Here is a 21,808-nt window from a genome sequence, read left to right on the forward strand (position 1 = left end):
TTTGCTTTGGATTGAGGCTAGGGACTCTATAGTAGCATACTGCCTGTCCAAAATACCCAAAAGTATGTAAATTGCACCCCAAATCTATCTGTAATAGTCACTAAATTTGGCAGACTGATTCATGATTGCATTTTGCAGAGTTAATTTTGATGAAAAAAATCCCTGTAACAGATCCATGATAAGCAAATGCATTTGGCTAAAATAACAAAACAACACTACAAGAAAAATAAGGCCATTGAGAGCTTAGTAGTCTTTGGAGTGCTAGCTGGAAAGATTCTATGAGGCTAATGAAGACAGAATCTCTGCCTGTAACAATATTAAGTTTATTTTCTCTAGTGATTCGAAGAAGTGAGCAATCTGTCACTAATACACTGAGTTAAATTACTTGTCTTGTTGGAATTCCTGCTGACAGTCAGTCACTCACAGCGCTGACCTAAACATCTACCTGCTGACAAACAAATTGCAGTGTCAAACTTTGAAAAGGTAACTAGCTGGTTTTAATTTTGATTGGTCTTACTTGAATCTCTTGTGCATTCTTCCCTTTTCCTCCTCCACCCACCCTCTCCCCTCTCTCAAAATCCCCATTCTTTACTAGGCTGAAAATGAAAATAAAGGAAACTCCTGTTTAGCATTTGTGGGGGAAATTATTATTGCTGGCTGCATCAGAGAAATGTTATGTCAGATAAAACTGTTAAAGTGTGTCTAAGCAACATTAAGAGTGGCAGGCCCGCCAGTGACTGACTGGGTGAGTGAACACATTACCCAGACAGCATTGTAGGAATTAATTTTCTTCAATAAAGTGATTTTTAAGGCTCATATATTTCACAATCTAAACATATGTCACTGTTTCATAAACAAAATAAATGGATTAAAATAATACATTACCAATATGCTGACACATGGAGATATTTTAATTAGGAATACTTAAGCTGTGTGATATTTAACTGCTGTATTTGCTGAAGAGGAGCAGGCATAATTTCATAAGGCAAGAAGCCGGCAGAGCACTTTACACGGTGAGGGACTGAAGCGGGACCAAATAGCTCTCCTTTTCGAAAGTAAGCCCACTGCGCAGCATCCTCCCAAACGTAAAGTGTTTTAAGCTTACAGAAGAATACAAAGAACTCCATAAACTAAGGCAGGCCACAAAACAAACTTTTTCATTGGAGACAGGATGGGGGATGGGAGGGAAAGAAGCAAGGAATATGTCTCAGGCATGCCAGTTCTTGAGAATACTATTTCTTCATAAAAGGCAACACTTAACATCTTAGCTATTTCAGGGACATATTTACATGACTGTCACATCACAAGAGCCTCTTTCCTGCACATTCTTCTTGACTTTACTGTAAGGGCCAGCACAAAAATAGCTGAGGAAAGCAAATGTCAACCCCAGTCCTGAAATTTATATGTGTGAGAGAATTAGAATAAGTAGAAATGTAATATATTGTTTACTGTACTGAGTGCCCTCTGTTCTCTAAAGGTCAAAAGCATTGTAACCTTAGAGTTACAGTTTCTGATTGTTCCCAGGGTTAAATACATTATCAGAATTAATGGTTCAAACCCCCTCAACCTTCAGATATATGAGTATTCATGCCTCCATCTGCCAAACTGTTCAACTAAAAATAGCATTCTTTGGCCTTCATTCTGCTAATACTGCACCCCTGAGGCAGGCTCTGCAATGCTTCAGCAGTACTTTGGATCTTCACCCAGTGGTATAACAAAAGGTCATTACTTTGTGTAAGAAAAGGGGGGCTGGGGGAGGAGAAGAGAAACAGACTAAAGAAGCATACTGCATGGGTATTTTGTTGTTGTTGTTGTTTAATTTAGTTGATGATAAAAACTTCAGTCTTCCAGCACACAGCTGCAACCATAGCTAAGACTTGCCAAGCCTCATTAATGTTATACGCGATAAACTTTGAAGGACAAATTATACAAGAAACATCAGGGGAAAGGTAAGAACCATAGGTTTGCTTGCTTGCTCTCACTTCTGTTACACTTTCTCTCTCTCTCTCTCTCTCTCTCTCTCTCTCCAGAAGATTACATTGTCTAGGAATAACTCCAGCTAACATAATTGCAGTGCATTATCACTTTCAATAATTTACCAGTGGTTGTCATGCTACTGTACCATTTCTTTATTAACAAATTTTGTGTGTGTTTGTATTCTGGAACAGTACTACTACTACTACTATTATTATTATTATTATTATTATTATTATTATTATTATTATTATTTATACTCTGCCCATCTTGCTGGGCTTCCCCAGCCACTCTGGGCAGCATACAGAATATATTAAAAACTGTAAAACATCAGGCATAAAAAATTCCCAATACAGGGCTGCCTTACTGGTTTTGCTATGGGGAATGGAAGGAGAAATGATAGGGGGGCCTCATAAAAGATTTCATACAGTGAAGCTTTCTAGGACAGATGTGTGTCTACTGAGCTGCCATGAGATTTCCCAGGGACAGGGTTGCTATGAGTCCACTGAAAGGCTGGGAAACAATCCCTGAAGACTTACATTCAGCCTCACACATGTACCCAGAGTAAAACTAATATAAATTCTACAAATTTAAAAAGTTTGTTTTTTATATATAAAAAATACAATGGTAAAAAAATAAGAGGGACTAGTATAGGAGGAGGACGAAAAGAAGAGAGGAAACACTGAACAATAGCACAAGCTGTATCACTGCTCCTTCTCTATCACTCTCATAAAAATCTGCCAATATGTATTAAGGAGGGTTGATTTAAACCATTATTTGTAAGCATGGTATGGTCCTTTCATAACCTCTTATATAAATGCACTGCTGCATCTGGGAAAGTATCTCATGTCAGAAAGGTAGATAGAATGGAATCGTGCAAAGTTGTACACATACCATGATTTTTCCACACATTTCATATAGATAAACATGGCTTCTGCAAAGACAAGCCATGTCTTACAAATGGACTTGGACTTTCAAAAATATTTCACCAAAGACTCCTGAGTAAGCTTAACAGTCATGGAATATGAGAAGTGGCTCAGGAATTGGTTAAGCAGAGAGTAGGACTAAATGCAGAGGTCTCCAAATGGAGGGATGTAGAAAAGTGGAATTCCCCAAGGATTGGTATTGGGACCTGGGCTTTGAAACTTGTTCATAAATGGGATGTACAGGGAGGTAGCCAAGTCTGCTGATGATGCTACATTGTTCAGCATTGTTAAAACAAAAAGAGATTGAAAATAGCTCCAAAAGGACCTCTCCAAACTTAGTAAAATGGCAAAGGCAATTCAATGTAGACAAGTGTAAAGTGATGCATGTTCATATATACACTCATGGGTCTGAACTGGCAGTGACTGACCAGGAAAGAGACCTTGGGATCCTAGTGAATAGCTCAATGAAAGTCTTGACCCAGCGTGTGGCAGCTGTGTAAAAGACAAATTCCATGCTAGGGATCACTAGTAAATGAATATCTTAATGCCATTATACAAATCTGTGGAGTGACCACATACTGTGTACAGTTCTCATCACATCACATCACATCAAAATGAATATTGTATAGTGTAAAAGGTTAAGAAAATGGCAACCAAATTGATGAAGGGGATAGAAGAACTCACCTGGGATGTAAGGTTGCAGCATTTGGAACTCTTAGTATAGGGGAAAGAAGAGTATGAGGTGACGTGATAGAAGTTTTTAAATTATGCAAGGCATGGAGAAAGTTTTTCTCCCCCGCTCATAACATTAGAACTCGTGGGGATCCAATGAAGCTGAATGTTGGAAGATTCAGGAGAGACAAGTACCTTTTATATGGAACTCTTACATACAAATGCCAGTGATGGGCTAAAAGAAGACTGGACAAATTCATGAAGGACAAGGATCTCAGTGGCTACTAGCCATGATGCCTGTGTGCTGCCTCCACAGTTGGAGGCAGTATGTTTTGAATGCTGCACAATGGAAGGCTGTTCTTGTAGTCATAGCCTGCTTGCAGGTTTCCCCACAACCAAGCATCTGGTTGGCCACAGTGAGAACAGGACACTAGACTAGATGGCTATTGGCCTGATTTATCAGCTTCTTCTTATGTTCTTAAGCTCTTTGATTCTGAGAGTGAATGTGAAAACAACTATCAATGGTTCAGGAACACTTATAAAATTGTGTTTTTAAAAAGCTGATATTTTGCCATCTCTAAAGGTCCTAAGGTTTGAGAGACAGATTACGTAAGATTCTCAATCAGGAATTTCACTGTTGGGTTTGGTAGAACTTCTAGAAAATGATCCAGATAATAATAATAGTAGTAGTAGTAGTAATAATAATAATAATAATAATAATAATAATAATAATTTTTATTTATACCCCGCCCTCCCCAGCCAAGGCCGGGCTCAGAGCGGCTTACAAGCAATAATAAAAACAAGTTGAATGATTACAACTTAAAAACAAAATTAAAATACAACATTAAAATATTGAAACATTAAAATATTAAAATGTAGCCTCATCGCAGGAGGAGAAGGAAAGGAAAAAAGAAAGAGAGGGAGGGAATCAAATTGGGTCCAAGCCAAAGGCCAGGCGGAACAACTCAGTCTTACAGGCCCTGCAGAAAGAAATCAGATCCTGCAGGGCCCTGGTCTCATGAGGCAGAGCGTTCCACCAAGTCGGAGCCAGAGTTGAAAAGGCCCTGGCTCTGTTTGAAGCCAATCTAACTTCCTTAGGGCCCGGGACCACTAGGGTGTTGCTATTTATGGACCTTGAGGCTCTCCGTGGGGCATACCGGGAGAGGCGGTCCCGTGGGTACGAGGGTCCTAGGCCGTGAAGGGCTTTAAAGGTCAAAAGCAGCACCTTAAATCTGACCCTGTACTCTACCGGGAGCCAGTGCAGTTTGAAAAGCACTGGGTGAATATGCTCCCATGGCAGAGACCCCATGAGGAGCCTCGCTGCAGCATTCTGCACCCTCTGGAGTTTCTGGGTCAGCTTCAAGGGCAGCCCCGCGTAGAGCGAATTACAGTAGTCAAGCCTGGAGATGACCGTCGCATGGATCACTGTGGCTAGGTCGGGGCGAGAAAGGTAAGGGACCAACTGCTTGATGCGGCGAAGGTGGAAAAATGTCGCCTTGGCTGTTGCTGTAACTTGCGCCTCCATGAAAAGGGAGGCATCAAGGATTACACCCAAACTCTTAACGGAAGACAATGGCACTAATTGGGCCCCCGCAAGAGAAGGGAGTTGGTCCCTTATCCCCATGCCATCCCGACCCAGCCAGAGGACCTCTGTCTTTGAAGGATTTAGTTTCAATTGGCTCCCACGAAACCATCCAGCCACAGCTTCCAAGCATCTGGTCAGTGTGTTCGGGGCCGAGTCGGTGTGGCCATCCATCAGCAGATAGAGCTGAGTGTCATCAGCATATTGGTGACAGCCCAGCCCAAAGCTCCAGATAATCTGGGCAATGGGGCGCATAATAGTGTTCTGAAGTACTTGCTGAAGCGCAAGCCTTTAGTTATTATCTGATCTCTTTAGCTTCTAAAAAGCAATTAGATTATCTCTGAAATATGTAGGACATAGCCTCATGAGTAAGCCAACACATCATGTAAGTGATTTGTTTATTGGTAGTGTCATCTGTCTGTCAATGGAAATGTAAAATTTAAACAGAAACTTCGCAAGCACTGTGATAAAAAAATCTTTCAACAAAAAAATTGAAATGTGGGGGCAAATCTTAATATATATACTCTCATCCACTTTACTACTATGAGAACATGAAAGTAATTGTGTATCATGGATTGGTTGGACACAGAGAAATGGTGGGATAAACCAGCTGGGGAACCCCTAGCAGAAGGCGGCTCAGAGCCAGGGGATTTGTGGTGGGACGAGGATGAGTGGTTGGAGGAAGAAGACTAGGAGGAGGTGTTGGCAGCTGAAGAGGAAACAGGGCTCAGTGAGCAAGGGGAGTCTATGGCAGAGAGCAGAGGTTGAAGCTGCATCAGGAGAGTAGGATGGAGGAGGCCAAGAGGCAGAGATGAGTCAGGCTGGTAAAGAGGCACAGGTGTCTCTACCTCTAGCTGCAACAAGCTCCCCTATCTCAAAAACCACTATCTCAACTTAAGCTAACAAGTTATCCAATTTCTTCAGTGGCATCTCCTCAACATAGGTGAGAGGTGAGAGGTGGGAGAGCCACAGTTCCCATCATCGCTGACAACTATCCATGTGGATTGAAGCTGTTGGAAGTTGTAGACCAACAACAGCTGGAGGGCAGAACATAGTTACCCCTGACATAGGCAGCCTGCTTATGCTTTTCAGCTCTTAGTTACCATATACTGTGGCCAAGTGGGATGAGGGGGCCAAGTTCTAGGCACTGTTGTTGAAGAGTTTCCTGCTATGTGGCCTATTTGGCTGGCCATCCACATATGTAGCCTTATGTGACATCACCTGAAGAAGAACAGCTGACTATTAACAGGATTTTAAAATCCTCTTGCACCCCACAGAATGACGATTTCGTTGTGGCATAAATTACCCTGTTGCCTGCAAAAACTAATATCTGAATAAGCCTATTTGCCTCTGAGGTACCACAGCAATCTTTTGCTGCTAGAGACTTAACACTACTACTCTTTTGGCTGGTAATAGGTATAAGATATATTTGCCACATCATTTAAATGTCCAAGAGGTAAACCTCTAGTGCGATGACTAAACACACCCTCTTGTAAGCTTTTGACTGTTGCTTCATTATTTGACACTATTGTGCCTTTTCTTGGGGAATATTAAAAAGCTATATAATAAATTGGAGTGTAAATCATTTTCACACAACATTTAGTTCCCCCTATGACAAAAATAAATAAATGACCTAGCAAGGGACCAAACTCAGACTCCTGATGGCTGCTGGCATCCAACCAACTTAACGCATGGAAAGGCTGAGATTCCATAAATACAGAAGCTGCAAGTGTTCAGTTTATGAAACAGTCATCACCAAGCCCCAAAGAAAAAATATAATGCATTTATTCAGACACCCACTATGAGCAAAAACAGCTAAACAGGGCACACTTAGAAGTAGCTTAAGAAACATAAATGCTATTAATATATCTTCCAGTAAATAGTTACATACTTTTTCTTCCCCAGTCTCAAAGCAGAGAACATGTACAGAGTATAGAGCTTAGCACAAGTTAAGCACTTTTTAAAATCACTTTGGTTTTAATAGAAGAATCAAATAATACTTATCTGACCAAAATCAATTGGATTAAAAAGTGCTTAATTTAAGCAGGATCCTGCCCAAAATGTATTAAATTCATTGTTATAAAATACAAAGTTGGCTGTATTTCCCAGCATCAAGGCTGACAGCATGCTGTTCTGTTTGCAGCATGTTAAGTACATAAGGTGTTAATCCTTCTGGGGCTGTGCTTAAAAAATTATTTAACATTCAAGCCATTACTTAGCATACAGCTGGTTAGCAGTTTTCCACTAAAGCATTGGCTTCAAGCCCACATATTTTTGTTCTGGCACATACCTGGAGCTGTAAAGGGCTGAGTCCAGAAGCAGCAGCAGCTGCCATTGTTGATGGAATGAACTGCACAGGATAGTTATCACCTGTCGAGAAGAACAATGCATACAGGTTTAGACAATGAGCAGAGAATAGCAGCAGACAAGTATGAACAGGGCCTGTGCTCCACAACACTGCTCTAAGCCTAAACATCTGCAAAAACAAAAGAGGGTTGCTGGGCACAGACTTGCAACTCTAACTTGGAACTTCTGCTCAGCAGATTGCTAGTAGGCAAACTGGCAAAACATAAAATGCAATGCTTAGACCCAAGCATGCCGGCTCTTATTACGGATCACAAAGCATAGCTGCCTTGGAAAATAATTGTTCATTTAAGATAGGTTTCAAGTGATAAAGCGACACAAAGTGCTATGTGCCCAGTCTTGTCAGATGCTGTGCATCTATTTCTCTAGATTTAAAATAAATAATTGCTGCACTTCTTTGGGGTAACAGGTAAATTAGTGGACATGGTCTGATTTCAATAAATTGCTCTGAAGTAACCTTGATGGACATCCCATGCACAGAGAAACAAGAACAAAACAGCAGCAGATCCCGAGCTCTTTTCCTCCCATATCACTGGGGCAGTGAGAATGTGGTCCAGACACACATATTCAGTGTGGATTACGGATTGGACTCTGCAAGGTGGCACTGAATTTGACCCAGAACTCAACTCACAGCAAAGAAAGCACAATCTCTTTCAGGATCGTCTCTCCCAAGACCACTGCAATCCCATTCCTGGTGTCTCACACTCAGGTAGGACTATTTCAAGAGCACCCCTGTTACCAGTCTTCCTTTATCATTAATTCGTGATCTTCATGTATCCTTCAAGGCAAAAGGGAAAAGATGTGCCCAGCAATGTGCAGAAGAACCCTAGATCATTTTTCAACAAAATGAAAGCAAGACCTAATTATCTGCTTACTGTTCTTAAAGTAACCATCTCCCATGAAATCAAGGAACATGCAGAACACTGTGAATTAATTTTGTGACTACTCATGCATTATGGAGGGAATGAATTTTCGAAGCAGGTGGGCTCAAATGACTAAGAGCACAGCATTCCCTCAGCAAGCCCCCTACCCCTGGTTCTCTGTCTCCTCTCCTACTCCACAAGCAGGAGAACAGCAGGAAGGAAGGTAGAGGGAGAGCATGCTCTCACTCTACAAAAGTGTCTTTTCCCGCCAGCGACCTGGGATTCAACTTCAAATCCCAGGATCCCCAGTGGATAAAAATGCTCTACATACTGGTTGGAACATGTATTGATTCAGCTGCCTCCATCTTCTCCTAGATAAAGGTTGGGCTTCTCAAAATTCGCCAGTCTATTTGTAGGTGGGGAAATTGAGAGGACTGGTTCACTGAATTTCTCCCAGGGGCGGGGAGAAGTTCTCCAACCGTGTTTTAGGGGAGTTGCTCACAAGAAGTAGTGGTGGTAGCCCAGCCTTTTCCCTTTGTTTATGCCGATGTAAATGCAGCAGCAACTTCATGGGCAGCCTGGCCATCATTCTGAACAATTCTATGGACCTAGTATCGTTCCAGGGCACAGTGGGGAAGACATGGTGGTTGACACGAAAAGAAGGTGTCGAACATTCAGGAAAAAAATGTTTCTGAGAAATTTCATCTCAGCCTGGGTTCCCTACTTCACCTCTAAGATGGGTCAGTGCTCTGATCAAACACTAAATTAGCCCAAAAGTCATTATATACTCCACATGTTGGCAGCAGAATACATTCACAAGTCACTACTGAGCATTGAAAATAAGCTGTTTGGATAATCATACTTTAATTGCATAGATGGGTTTGTTCACATTAATATTTGTCAACACGCATTTCTAGCCTTGCTCCCTATCCTCTGCACTCCCTTTGTTTCCACCACCATTGAAATTTAGATTATGAGGTCACTTTGCCAGGGAACTGTCATTTTTGTCACGAGACTCTGTAAAGTACCATGCATATTGATGATGGGAAATGGGTTGGAATACATCTATCAGCATTTTACATCTTATATAAACAGTAAGCACTAGACACAAACCTACAGAATCCCTAATGTTTATAAGAATACAATCATAGGTACTACTGCAATTCCAGGGTATTTATAAAATTACTGCTAAAATAAGAAACCCAGAAAAAAGAGGCTGCTTGCTGCCTATGTGAATATGGTTACCTATATATGGTATCTTTTCAGATTATCACCACAATTAGGCAGTGTCTGTAGCCACCCCACTCCCCATGCCACTTCAGCACACTTTTGCAAAGTAGAAAGCAGAATGGGAGAGGGGGAGGAGGGGAGGTTAAAAAATGAACTTGCAATTAAAAAAAAAAAGACAGTGATTGATAAATTACACAATAACCATGCTTTAATAGAGTATCACTTCAGCTTCTTATTTAAAGTCAGTGTTATGTACTATCTCTAGGCTATGTTTTAATAAGCTGCTCCTCTGTACATTTTTTACATTTATAATAACCAAGCTGCTTTGCATCAACTCTATATTACATTTAGAATGTAATAAGGTAGGTGCGGTGTAGAAGGGATACAAAACAATGCAGTCAGGGAATGGCAAGTTTCCCCCAACACACATAACACCTCAATTCCCAAGCCTCCGAAATCCTCATAAAGCACCCTCCCTCTGCTTACCACCCAAAGCGCCACAGGACTCAGATAAGCTCAGTGTAAATGTTAAGTTGCTTTCACTTTTTAAACAAATTGTGAAGTTCTAATCCACAATGTCTCTCTGCATCATATCCATAATACCTCATCAGACCATTGAGCACAGTATGTGCTTGTACACAGTCCACTAACAATTGGCTTCTGATTGCATATGGAGCACTGCTACAATGCCTTTGCTAACCTACATTGTGCTGGTGTCCTATGGAGTAACATTCATAAAATCTGATCTTATTTTCCCCCTTTCTATGAGGTTGATTTTAGTTTGCAGAGGGCTGATGTTGTTTTTTAAATAACTAAATTGCTTTCTTAAAGTATAAAACTCTTGTCTCTCTATGGTTAGATAATTCTGCTTATCTTCTTTGAAGGCTAAACAAAATTATCTGAATATAGAGTATCCTCATCAAAAAGTTAAATAATGTTTCTTTGGTAAACAGACTTTAAAAAAAAGAAGTCATCACAAAGATATTGAATAAATGATGCTTTAAATAGGAGAGAAATAAGCATTCAAGCACAAGCATGGACTGCATTGCTGAACATTTCCAAGGCATTCTTTCTTTAAATATTATGAATTATTTATCCCCGTTCCATGCAGCAACCCTGTCACTATTTCCCCCTTTTGTAAATTCAAGAGTAGTTGCTTTATTTGTACTAAAACATTTTCCATGTCAAACATTTTTTTTGAGAAAAAAAATCAAACCCTAAAAGAATTCCCTGTAGCACTCACAGCTGTCATGCTTCCATGGATATATAGATACACACACACACACACACACACACACACACACACACACACCTTAAGGTTAATTTATTAGTGTCTATACCACACCCTATAGTGTTCTCTGGATCACCTGCTGGCTATGGCTTTCCCTTTTACTTATGACACCCCCCCCCCATTCCTATGTTTCTCTCTCCCCGACCCCCCAAATCATGAAGTGTCCCTTCTAGGATTAAATGGAAGCATTTTAAAGTGAACTGTATATGGTTAACGTAATCCTACTGCATTATATAATAGCATTATCCAGAGAACAAAGCATGACACTTCATACGAATGGAATGTTTTGCTGACAGGAGTAGAACTAAAGCAGGGACAGGTTCCTTGTGGGGAGAGGCAGGGGCCAGGAGCCGGGGACAAAGGAGAGAGATGGTGAAAGTTTTACATTTTTAATTGCAGAAGATGCATATTTCCACTTTTAATTTTCCAAGCACGCACACCACACACACACACAGACACATGCAAAATAGATCAAGGATCTTATTGGTAGCTGTCTTGGCAATCTATCACTCAACATGTTGTAGCAATTTTTTTCAAATTTGTTTCTGGATTTGGAATGCTTGCGTGAGGACCTATTCTTCTTTAATTTTATGAAGGTAGACAAAACAAGTCAGAACAGGTCCTTTGAAGGCATAGGTGTGTACTAGTCTTGATTACTGGGAGAATGGCTCAAGGAACGGGGTGGGGGGAACAAATCCCCAGTCATCCTTGTTTTGAAAACTACCCTTCTCAGCTCTCCGGCTTTGCTGAATGCCTATTTATATTGGTGCTTCTATTGTTTATATATACATAGGTGCTTATTAAGTCCCAGAATGATTTACCAACTTCTGTTTCAGATTTCAAACTGGCCAGTGCTCTTTAAACAATTGTGGGCAGCTGCAGCACATACTAGAAACACATTGTTCTAAATCCAGAGCAAAGCAGTGTTTCCTGGTTTTGAACATTAAGGGCTGCTCCGTACATTTTCATTTTCCTACATGGAAGGCACCTTTCATTCTCTGAAACAGTTGGAAATTCGTGTATAGACCATGACTTCCGATGATTCTACACAAATGTTTGTTGCTCTGTGTGCGCAGGTCAAGAAGTCCAATTGACCACAGCTGTTCGCTACATGCTCAACCACTTTGAAAACTGATCAGTTTCCCTTCCAGTGTATTTGACAAAACAATGTTAATGCTAATTAATGTAAATTGCTAAAGAATTGCACAACCCTTCCTAGAATAAAAAGCAAGGGATTTGATCTATAGCTCTTGGTGCTTTATAGCTTGCTTCTGACATAATAAAAATAACAGTATAATAGAGTTGTTAGCCTAGATCTAGTCTTGCAAAAAGAACAGCCAAGATGGTAAATCTGAGTTATGCAGATGTTCTGATTTAACCATTTTTGTAGTTAATTCTTATGCACACCCTTTAATCAGGAAGTGAAGGACACCTTTTCTAAACTAAGCTAAACAAGGCCTCAAAATAAAAAGTATAGCAACACAAAACACCTTGGTTTTTGTTTTGCTTTTGACATATAATCTGAACAACTGAAACTATTAAGTATGTTAAGACTGCGTATTTTCAGAACCCTGCAGGATCGTACCAAAGTTCTGTCTAGTCCTGTATCCTGTTTCCACAGCAGCTAGCCAGATGCATATGGGAAGCCCATAAGCAGAATATGAGCACAACATTCTCCTGCTACTTTCCCTTAGTCACAGCATGGCACAAAAGAAAGAGGCTATGGGAGTAGGGAGGACCCTAAATCATGATATTAGCCACTTCTGGATCTTGAACACTACAAGTATAAATTCACAAAAACAACATAGCTATAGGACATCACCTGCATTACCTAAGAAATCCTCACAACAACTATGTAAAGTAGATCAATGTTATTATCTGCATATAGCAGAGAAAACAGTTCACAGTGAGAAATAGTGGTTTGCCTAAGGAAACTAGTGAGCTCATAAATTAGATGAGATTTGAATCAGGGACTTGCTGGCTCACTGCTCACTTTCTTAGCCATAAAACTTAGACCAGCTTTCATATTTCCTACCCAGTAACATTTCCCCCATGCTTGACTAAATTAACAGTCAACTAGCATGTCTTCATATTTGCCAAAGATCTCAAACCATTCATAGTACTTTTTTCATGATATGAAGGAGTCAAAGTAATCAAGAGTAATTGCTTGATCCATGCAAATAATTGTTGGCTTTGTAATAGCTCTGCTTTATGTATCTAATTTAAATATGGTCCAACTTCTATAGTAGGGTGTCCTGAGAGAATTGTCAAGTGTATGTGGGTCAGCAGACAACAGTAATTTGAGTTACACAGCATCTTAAAGTTTTAATTAATCTGGTATATGCTATATATACCAAAAGGAGTACCTATAAAAATTAATTAGGTGATCTATGCAGCCCAGATTTCTCAATTAGAACTTGCTATGCTGGAAAATTATATTATACAATCTTGAGAAGTATGCTAACTAATTTTAAGAAATCTGTTATCACATTCATGATTGATATTTGCTAGCTTGGGACCCTGTAATCTCTAATAGTTGTGACACAAGGGAGGATGTAGAAGACATCGTTGGCATGCAGAAGGTCCCAGCTTCAGTCCCTGATCTCTCCCATTTTTGTTTTTTTTAGGCTCAGATAGATGTGACATGAAAGATTCCTTCCTGAGGGAGTATATAGTGTTGCGTTTTTCTGATCATTCCATCAGCGCAAGAATTTCAGCTTGCAGGACAGAATGATCTCCCCTCTCCTGCCCCTTGCAGTTCCTGGTGTTCTCCTGACCCCTCCTGAATCAATTTCTGGGACGTGGGGGAGGGGAGGAAGGCAAGTCCTGTTGTGCAAGTGTAGTCTTTGCTCAGGGCAGTAATGGGACCTGTTAGCTGAATGCCTCCTTGAGCCCCTAGAGATAAGGAGTGTGACCCAGCAAAAGGCCACTTCTTGTGTCCCATGTAGGTGACTCAACTTGCACTGTCCAAAAAAGTCAAGGCTAGAAGGAAATATGAGAGGCATGAACAAACCTGTGACTCCCCGTAATGCCCTTGCATGATGCCTGATGTGCAAACCTGGAGGGGAGAGATCTACATCTACAACATCCCTTAAAATGACACCCACAAGCAGGGACTGTGCCAGTTTTCTTATCTTCTTGTATAGCTTGGTTGTTCACATTGCCAATAGTTAGACTGGTTTCAACATGTTTAGTACATAAAAGGACAATGTTTCTCACTCAGATGAGGACATCATCATTTCACAGATTAATTGGGGGAAGTTAAGACAAAGTATGTATCCCAGATCACAAATCAGTCAATGACTGAGTGGAGGGCTAGATTCTAGCCATTCCAGTCCAATTCTGACACTTAGCATCTAAAAAGCTGTTTTCCGTAAATGTATTTTTAAGAAACTACCAAGACAAAGCAGAGCGGAACAAATGGAAATAATTTCTGCAGTGTTATTTGGCACAATATCTTACTAAACTTACTTGAAAAGAGTTTATATTTAACTTGGATTACATTTAATATGCAGTTTACATTCTAAAACATACGGTTTTGTTTCAGAACCGATCCCACCTTTTTCTGAAAGCCACTGCAACATTCCCATTAACAGCAGTAGCAGATTCCAAATGAAAATTTTGCATCTAACATTCAAAGGGAATGCTGTAACCATTTTGTTGTTTAATATTAATTAGAGGGGGTGAGATTAACTAGAAAAATAAAGATGCTGCTTCTGGCTGAGATGTAGGTTTACAAGGAATATACACATGAAAATAAGGTTGATTTTTATTTACTTAAATATCTCCTTACCCTGAGTTTCTTTGCTAATGTGGCTTTAAACATTTAAAGTCCTGTTTACAAGGAGACGCTGAAAGTAGCTTCAAACCATTATATCCCTAATTGAATTCCCCAGGAGCACAGTAAACTCAAAGGAATAAAGAAAGAAATCATAATATTTGCTGAATCATCTCCAAACATCTCTCACTGCGAAGTTGCATGACCTGTTACAAGCCTGAATTGATGATTGTAGCTGAACTGCTGAAACCTCTGTTATTTAGATGGAAATCGTATAAATTGCTGCCCAATTGAAATACACAAATTAAATCATACCTACCTTTACTTTTTATCTCTAATTATAAAGATGGCTTGCACAAAACACTAGTATGTGTATATATATATTCTGATGATAAAAGGGCCTTAAAAAGATATATATGTAACCTCATAAAGAGCCAGGCTACTCTCACAAATTGGCAGAGAAGAAAGTCAATAAATTCAAAGGAAATAATTTTGTGGTATACAGAAGTAAAATAAATATGGCCCTGAGAAGCCAATTCCCTGGTTCTTTCTGGAAGAAGTTTTCATCTAGACTTGCAAAAGAAATCCACATATTTCCTTTCCTCCCCACCCCTTCCCCCAGCTTAAATCCCCCAGCTTTTACATATCACTGTCCATACCAGGCAGATTACAAGGAGTAGCCATGGCTAATATCGTAACATGTTAAATAGCTTCACAACCCTGTCAACTTACCTGGCTTGTAAGTTATTCCTGGGGGGAAAAGGAATCCCTGCTGGGCTGCAGCAGCCGCTGCCAATGTCCGCTGGTCGTGTGGAAAAATTGGGATCATGAGCGGAGGCATGTGACCCTGAACCTGCTAAACAGAAGACAGTCTCTGATCAGAAATAGCACAAATTTGTCCTGACAGATAACTCTCCAGCACTGATGGTGTGCCTGCATTCACAGAGTCCAACCAAACCTTCTCCTAACCATAATCCCTGCCAATTTCACATTGTCACATCAAAGCCATAGTAGCTTTGTTCTCCCTCAATGTCAAAGGTGCAACAACCTGTACTTTTTTTTGTTCTACTAAGTTTTGCTTAAATCTGGGCCTACTCTAAAAGATTTCTCTCACTCTCCTTTTTGTTTTTTATCCTGCTTCTGTACTTTATAGTTTCATTTGTTTCTAAAATGATGTTACGTTCAAGTGCAAAATTCAAGCACTTTTTAAAAATTCAACCTACTGAACCTATACGGCAAATAATTGAATGTTTTCAAAAGACTAGCAAAATTTCAGTACCTCTTTAAATGAAACCAAAATTCTTGGCTTTCAATTAAACTAATATTTTGCTTGTCTCTCCAGTTTATAGCTTTAAACACTATCATAAAGCCTGATATTTATTGTGTGGTACTGACCATTTTAGAATAAATCCCACTGCATCAAATTTCATATGACCTTCATAAATGTATCAAAAGCCAAAACGTTGAAATAAAATAAAAATACAGAAGCAGAAAATTATTCAGATACTTATCAGGCTTTATATTTGGGCAAACAGAACTAGAGAGGTGGGAATCAGGAGATTTTAATATTCAGCTTTATTTCTCCAGATACCTGGATCATGACAACTATGCCAAAAGATGGCTGGATCCAATGAAATGCCATGTTTCTTTTTTCTGTTGGCTCACTCAAAACTAATGCAAGGATTTTGCCGATGATTACAAAAATGTATAAAAGTGAATTGTTTTATAATCAGAAAATAATTTCAGCTCCTTCTCTTGTTGCAAATGAGTGGTTTCAAATTCTATTAAAAATAAACTTCAATGGCTTTTTGTTGGGATTTAATTCCTACAAAACTTTTTTAGTGGTAAAAATCCATATGTTGACCTATGACACTGTTTAAATACTGCCAAATTTTCTTGTCATATCCATGTTCCTCTCCCAACATCTGATGCAGACCAGAAAGGCTACTGTGTGTGCGCTTCTAAGAGAGCTAATTTACCAACAACTCTTCTCTGGGGGAAAAGCCCTAAGATGTAGGTTAATAAAGGTCAAGCAAAACATAAACACTTTACAGTATTTTTCGGAATCCATTTCTCAGGAAAATCAACTTATAATAAAAAGGTCTTTGTGCAATTACTGCCATGGCACTGGGGCGTGAAAGAAACTAGCTATGAGCAGCCATTTCTTTTATTTTAGCTGACGTAAGCCCAGTTTCTCCATGTTAGCGACAAATTTAACATGGTTAAATTGAAGTCGATCCCCCTGTGTCCAGTATCAACTTTTTATACACTACCAAGTTGGTTGCATGGTAATTGTTCCTGTAGGCCGTTGAATAAACAAGCAAAAACAATGTCAGTGTCTAAAGGCGGCGGTATACCATCATTTAGGAACTAAATAAAATGAGTTTCACAATAATTTTGAGTGCTTTTAGAGTGGATGTTGAATCAAACTGATCCAGAGTCATTCACAACTCCTGAAATTGAAGTACAGTAGTAAAGAGTAAACTTGAAGTCATCAATCACAATAGCCAAGTAGACTATGGCCAGATGGTGCAGACAAAAGCCAAAAGACAACCGCATTTACTTGAGAAGGAAGCAGCAGCATGTATACTAACGCAGTGGCCATTTCTGGAAGTGACTGAAGTTTGTTCCTCTGGTGTGCATGATTTATGACAACTGTGCATTAAGTGCAAAATTAGATGTTATAGAAGGGGCTGGGTTGTTACTCAAAATATATTTGATTTCACCCCTCTGTCTATAATATCATCCAGTGAAACATATTGTGTGACATGGTAGTCATACTGTGAGTGCCCCCCATTACTATTTCAGATCACTGACTGCTACTGCACATTGGGATATATGTAAGTTTATTTATGCTAAAATTTCAGAGAAGATCTATTCATGTGTAGATCTGGTATTTTTATTTATTTATTTATATTCTCTCTAAAAATGGAAAACTAGGATATCTCAGGGCAATAAGGGACAATCCATCCATCCATCCATCCATCCATCCATCCATCCATCCATACTGCCCTTCATCCAAAGATTACAGGGCCGTTCACAATATAAAAACAAAAAAATACATACTACAGTGGTACCTCGGGTTAAGAACTTAATTCATTCTGGAGGTCCGTTCTTAGCCTGGAACGGTTCTTAACCTGAGGTACCACTTTAGCCAATGGGGCCTCCTGCTGCTGCCGCGCCGCTGCTGTGTGATTTCTCTTCTCATCCTGAAGCAAAGTTCTTAACCCGAGGTACTATTTCTGTGTTTTTTTTATAGAATTTTTATTGGTTTTTCACAGTTTTTATAAACACAAACATTACACAGTAGAAACAAACAAACACATAAACAAACATGTATAATTTCGAATCCTTTTTTCTTAAACCTTACTTCACGACTTCCCCATACCTCCCCTTACTGCATCCCAATTTCCAAATTTGTTTCAGCAAATCCTACCCCTTGATTTTATCAGATTTTCCCTTATTCTTTTCCTCCGAGGTACTATTTCTGGGTTAGCGTAGTCTGTAACCTGAAGTGTCTGTAACCCGAGGTACCACTGTACATACAAATGAAGACAATACCCCCCCCCCAACAGGACATAGATTGATTAATTAGCCAAAGGCCTGGGAGAAGAGGAATGTGTTTGCCTAGCACCTAAAGATATTCTACAAAGCCGCCAGGCAAGCATCCCTGGGGAGAGCATTCCCCAAACGGGGAGCCACCACAGAAAAGACCCATTCTCGTGTTGCTGCCCTCCAGGCCTCTCATGGAGAAGGCACACAAAGAAGGACTTCAGATGATGATCACAGGGTCTGGGTCACTTCATATGGGGACTGGGAATGCTTGAAGCATTGCAGTTCTGAGCTGTTTAAGGCTTTAAACCAGAACTCTGAATTGGGCCTGGAAACTAATTGGCAGCCAGTGCTGTCGGGGTAGGATTGGTACAATATGCTCAAACCATCTTGCTCCGGTGAGCCACCTGGCCACTGAATTCTGCACCAGCTGAAATTTCCAAACTGCCTTCAGAGTCACCCCCATGTATAATATGTTGCAGCAACCTAACCTAGAGTTTACCAGAGCATAGACAACAGAAGTTAGGTTATCCCTGTCCAGATAGGGGTGCAGCTGGGCCACCAGCCAAAGCTGACTGAAGACACTCCATGCTACTGAGGCCACCTGAGCCTCAAGTAACAGGAAAGATCCACAAGTACCCACAAGCTGTGTACCTGCTCCTTCAGAGGGAGTGTAACCCCATCAAGAGCAGGCAACCTTGCACCCATCCAGTCTAGGTAAGCACCAACTAACAGTGCCTCAGTCTTATTGGGATTGAGCTTCAGATTGTTGGCTCTCAAACAGTCCATTACAGATGCAAAACAATGGTCCATCACATCTACTGCTACACCTGCAGATATAAAGGGAAAGTAGAGCTGTGTGTCCTCAGCATATTGCTGCCAACATACTCTAAAACTCCAGATGACTCCACTCAGTGGTTTCATGTAGAAGTTAAACAGCATGGGGGGATAAAACTGACCCCTGAGCAACTCCACTTTGAAGGCTCCACAGGGCTGAAGAGCACTCCTCAAGCAGCACCCTCTGGAAACGACTATTCAAGTAGGACTGGAAGCACAGTGAGAAGCACAGAATACCTTTGATGGGGGGCCCATAATATGGCAAAAAAATAAGGTGGAGGGCAAGGAAAGTGAAACTGCCATGTGCTTTTCTGATTTGCAGTCACGAGGCTTGAAGCTTACAAAGGGATTATGGGGATGAAGCTTCCACAAACCTTCATACTTTAAGTGTGGATGTTCTCAAATCCTCTAATATCCAGATAATGTGGCACAGTAGAAGCAGACAAGACTTAGTGTCCCCTTTTTTCTGAGTTAACCAGAAACAAGTGTATATTGGAGAACCAGGACAAATGTATAAGGTGTGTAGTGAGAACAAGAATCCCTACACACAGTGGCGTAGCGTGGGGGGTGCAGGGGGGGGGCCGGCCGCACCGGGCGCAACATCTGGGGGTTAGGGTTAGGGGGCGCAAATCCACTGGTTAGGGGGCGCAAATTACTTGCCTTGCCCTGGGTGCTGACAACCCACGCTACGCCACTGCCTACACAGGACAAATGGCATAAGGTATGCACTATGGAGTAAAATGTGCCCTCCCTTTTTTAAAAAATAAAATAAAATAGCATACACAGTGATGATAATTTGATCTAAGCGACTGGCATTCTCTCTGGGTATGCTGGAAGCAAACATTGAAGATGTAGCCCTTAGTGTTTTATGCTAGTTGATCTAGCAGGGTGAGGATAGCCAGCTTCATTAAGTCATATAAATTCTCAAAAAGGTTAATTGCTTCTCTGTTCCTTGAGTCTTTCTGAAAAATCATGACACCAGCAGATGCCAAAGAAAAACTCTGGACTCTCTTTTCTTCCTCTTCAGAAAAGCAATATATTGTTGCACCAACACCTCTTTCTTTCTGTCTCCTTTGCTAACTTGATGATGGTGCCTTTTTATTTTTGCCATCTGCCCTGGAGCTTCATTAAAGATACATGAATGGACTAACTAGCCTGATATCTTGTGAGGAACAGGTGCTATTGTTTGTCCCTGAAGACTTGCACTAAAGATCTGACTCTGAATACTTGAGAAAGAGCATCTGCAGCAGTCAGTCAGAGAGCAACTTGGCAAAGACCTTGCTATGTGCTAATGTGCAAACAGAGTGACACTCAAGGGGACTCATTTTCTCTTTCATGAAGATTTAACTTTCTTTTTTCTAACATGATTGAAAATAACTACTGAAATCTGAACAATCCTCTTTGTTTAATGCCTGTCACTCAGCTACAGAAGAGAAACTACAAGAAGTTCTGATTTCATTCCCTGTAAAATACAGATCCAATGAAAAGTAATTCTTGATGTCTCCCAATTCACAAAACAAATTGTCAGTTAAAGTAACCACAGTTGAAGACTGTTGAAAACAAAGGATTTTTTAAAGGCTTTGTCTAATTCTGCTGTTGCCTCAGATTTTAGTTTCAGGGGATTGCTAAATTTACCGTAGGTTTCTGTTACTGCTTTGTGTATTTAGGTGTTGTCTTTGCAAGTGCCGGCCTTTCTCAGTTCCACAATCAGTTATGGCTTAAATCATATAATATTTTGTAATAATGTTATAACCCTCCAACACTTTGGAGTGGCTTTGTATCCATCAAAAAGGGAAAAAAGTTTTATATCCATTTGAAGTAGCATCTCACATCACCCCATCCCAAGCAGTAGATTCAGTCTACTTAGATTCAGGCACTTTTAACAGCACTAAAGAACTGGCAAGTGTCCATCACATTAGTAACATATGCTTTAATATTCCGTATGCACTGTATATCCATCTTTAAAGATGTGCACAGATGTGTATTGATTTATCGTTCATGTTTATTTGTTGATACACAAATTTGTTATACACGCTGTAATTTAAAATAAATAAATAAATGATGTGCACATGACAGACAAGGAAATAGCTATTCTAAAATGTCAGTTCTAATTTTATATCCCTGAGTAATATTTCATATTTTTGTAAGGAAGTATGTTAAAAGGTAAATTTATTTTGGATAATTTAAACAACTGAGTGAACAATATTATAGTTTGCACTAGCTATGATTCAGAAAACTGTCAAAAGTTCCCTACTAAAGGCCAGAGCCACTCTATAAAGACATAAGAGATGTCTTACTACAGCTTTACAAAACTCTACCAAACATTATTGCACTGTATTGCCCTATATTTGACATTCTAATATGAGAACCTTATTCTTTGCCTGTAAAAGAATAAAAAGAAGTATACACAGGCATGCAGGGCTAGTTCAATTCAGGAGTTTCTTGTGTATATATAGAGCAAAGCCAGCTATAGATAGTTAGATGTTAGTATACACACATACAGCAAATGTACAGCTAACAAATTCCCCAAATGTTGGGAAAGCCCTGCACACTTTAAAATACAATCTACATGTAGTGTTATTAGTTCCAGTCTACAATCCAATTAGGGTGTGTTACATTACTGTGCTCATAGTTTATGACAAATTTATGATGAAATGGTCATCTGATTGTGTCAGGCTAAATTATGCACCTAGATTACCAACAAGCCTATAATGAGATGAGTAGTGTGGAGCTGGTTCA

The 21,808-nt window shown here is 40.0% G+C and overlaps 1 protein-coding gene across 50 annotated transcripts in view; it reads right to left on the reverse strand.

The window, feature by feature from the left end:
• The window catches only part of SOX6 (SRY-box transcription factor 6), a 458,084-nt gene that overhangs the window by 86,259 nt on the left and 350,017 nt on the right, over positions 1–21,808 (reverse strand). For 26 of the 50 annotated variants that reach the window (XM_083477096.1, XM_083477099.1, XM_083477112.1 and 23 more), the window contains 2 exons: positions 15,413–15,533; positions 7,445–7,524 (listed from right to left, as the gene is read on the reverse strand). In XM_083477096.1, coding sequence (XP_083333222.1) covers positions 7,445–7,524; positions 15,413–15,533 — 201 coding nt within the window. Of the gene's footprint in view, positions 1–7,444; positions 7,525–15,412; positions 15,537–21,808 lie in introns of all 50 variants that reach the window. The other 24 variants (XM_083477104.1, XM_083477133.1, XM_083477122.1 and 21 more) reach the window with 1 other exon arrangement.

Source organism: Podarcis liolepis (genome assembly GCF_965112155.1).
Source record: "Podarcis liolepis genome assembly, chromosome: 1".
NCBI lineage: Eukaryota > Metazoa > Chordata > Lepidosauria > Squamata > Lacertidae > Podarcis > Podarcis liolepis.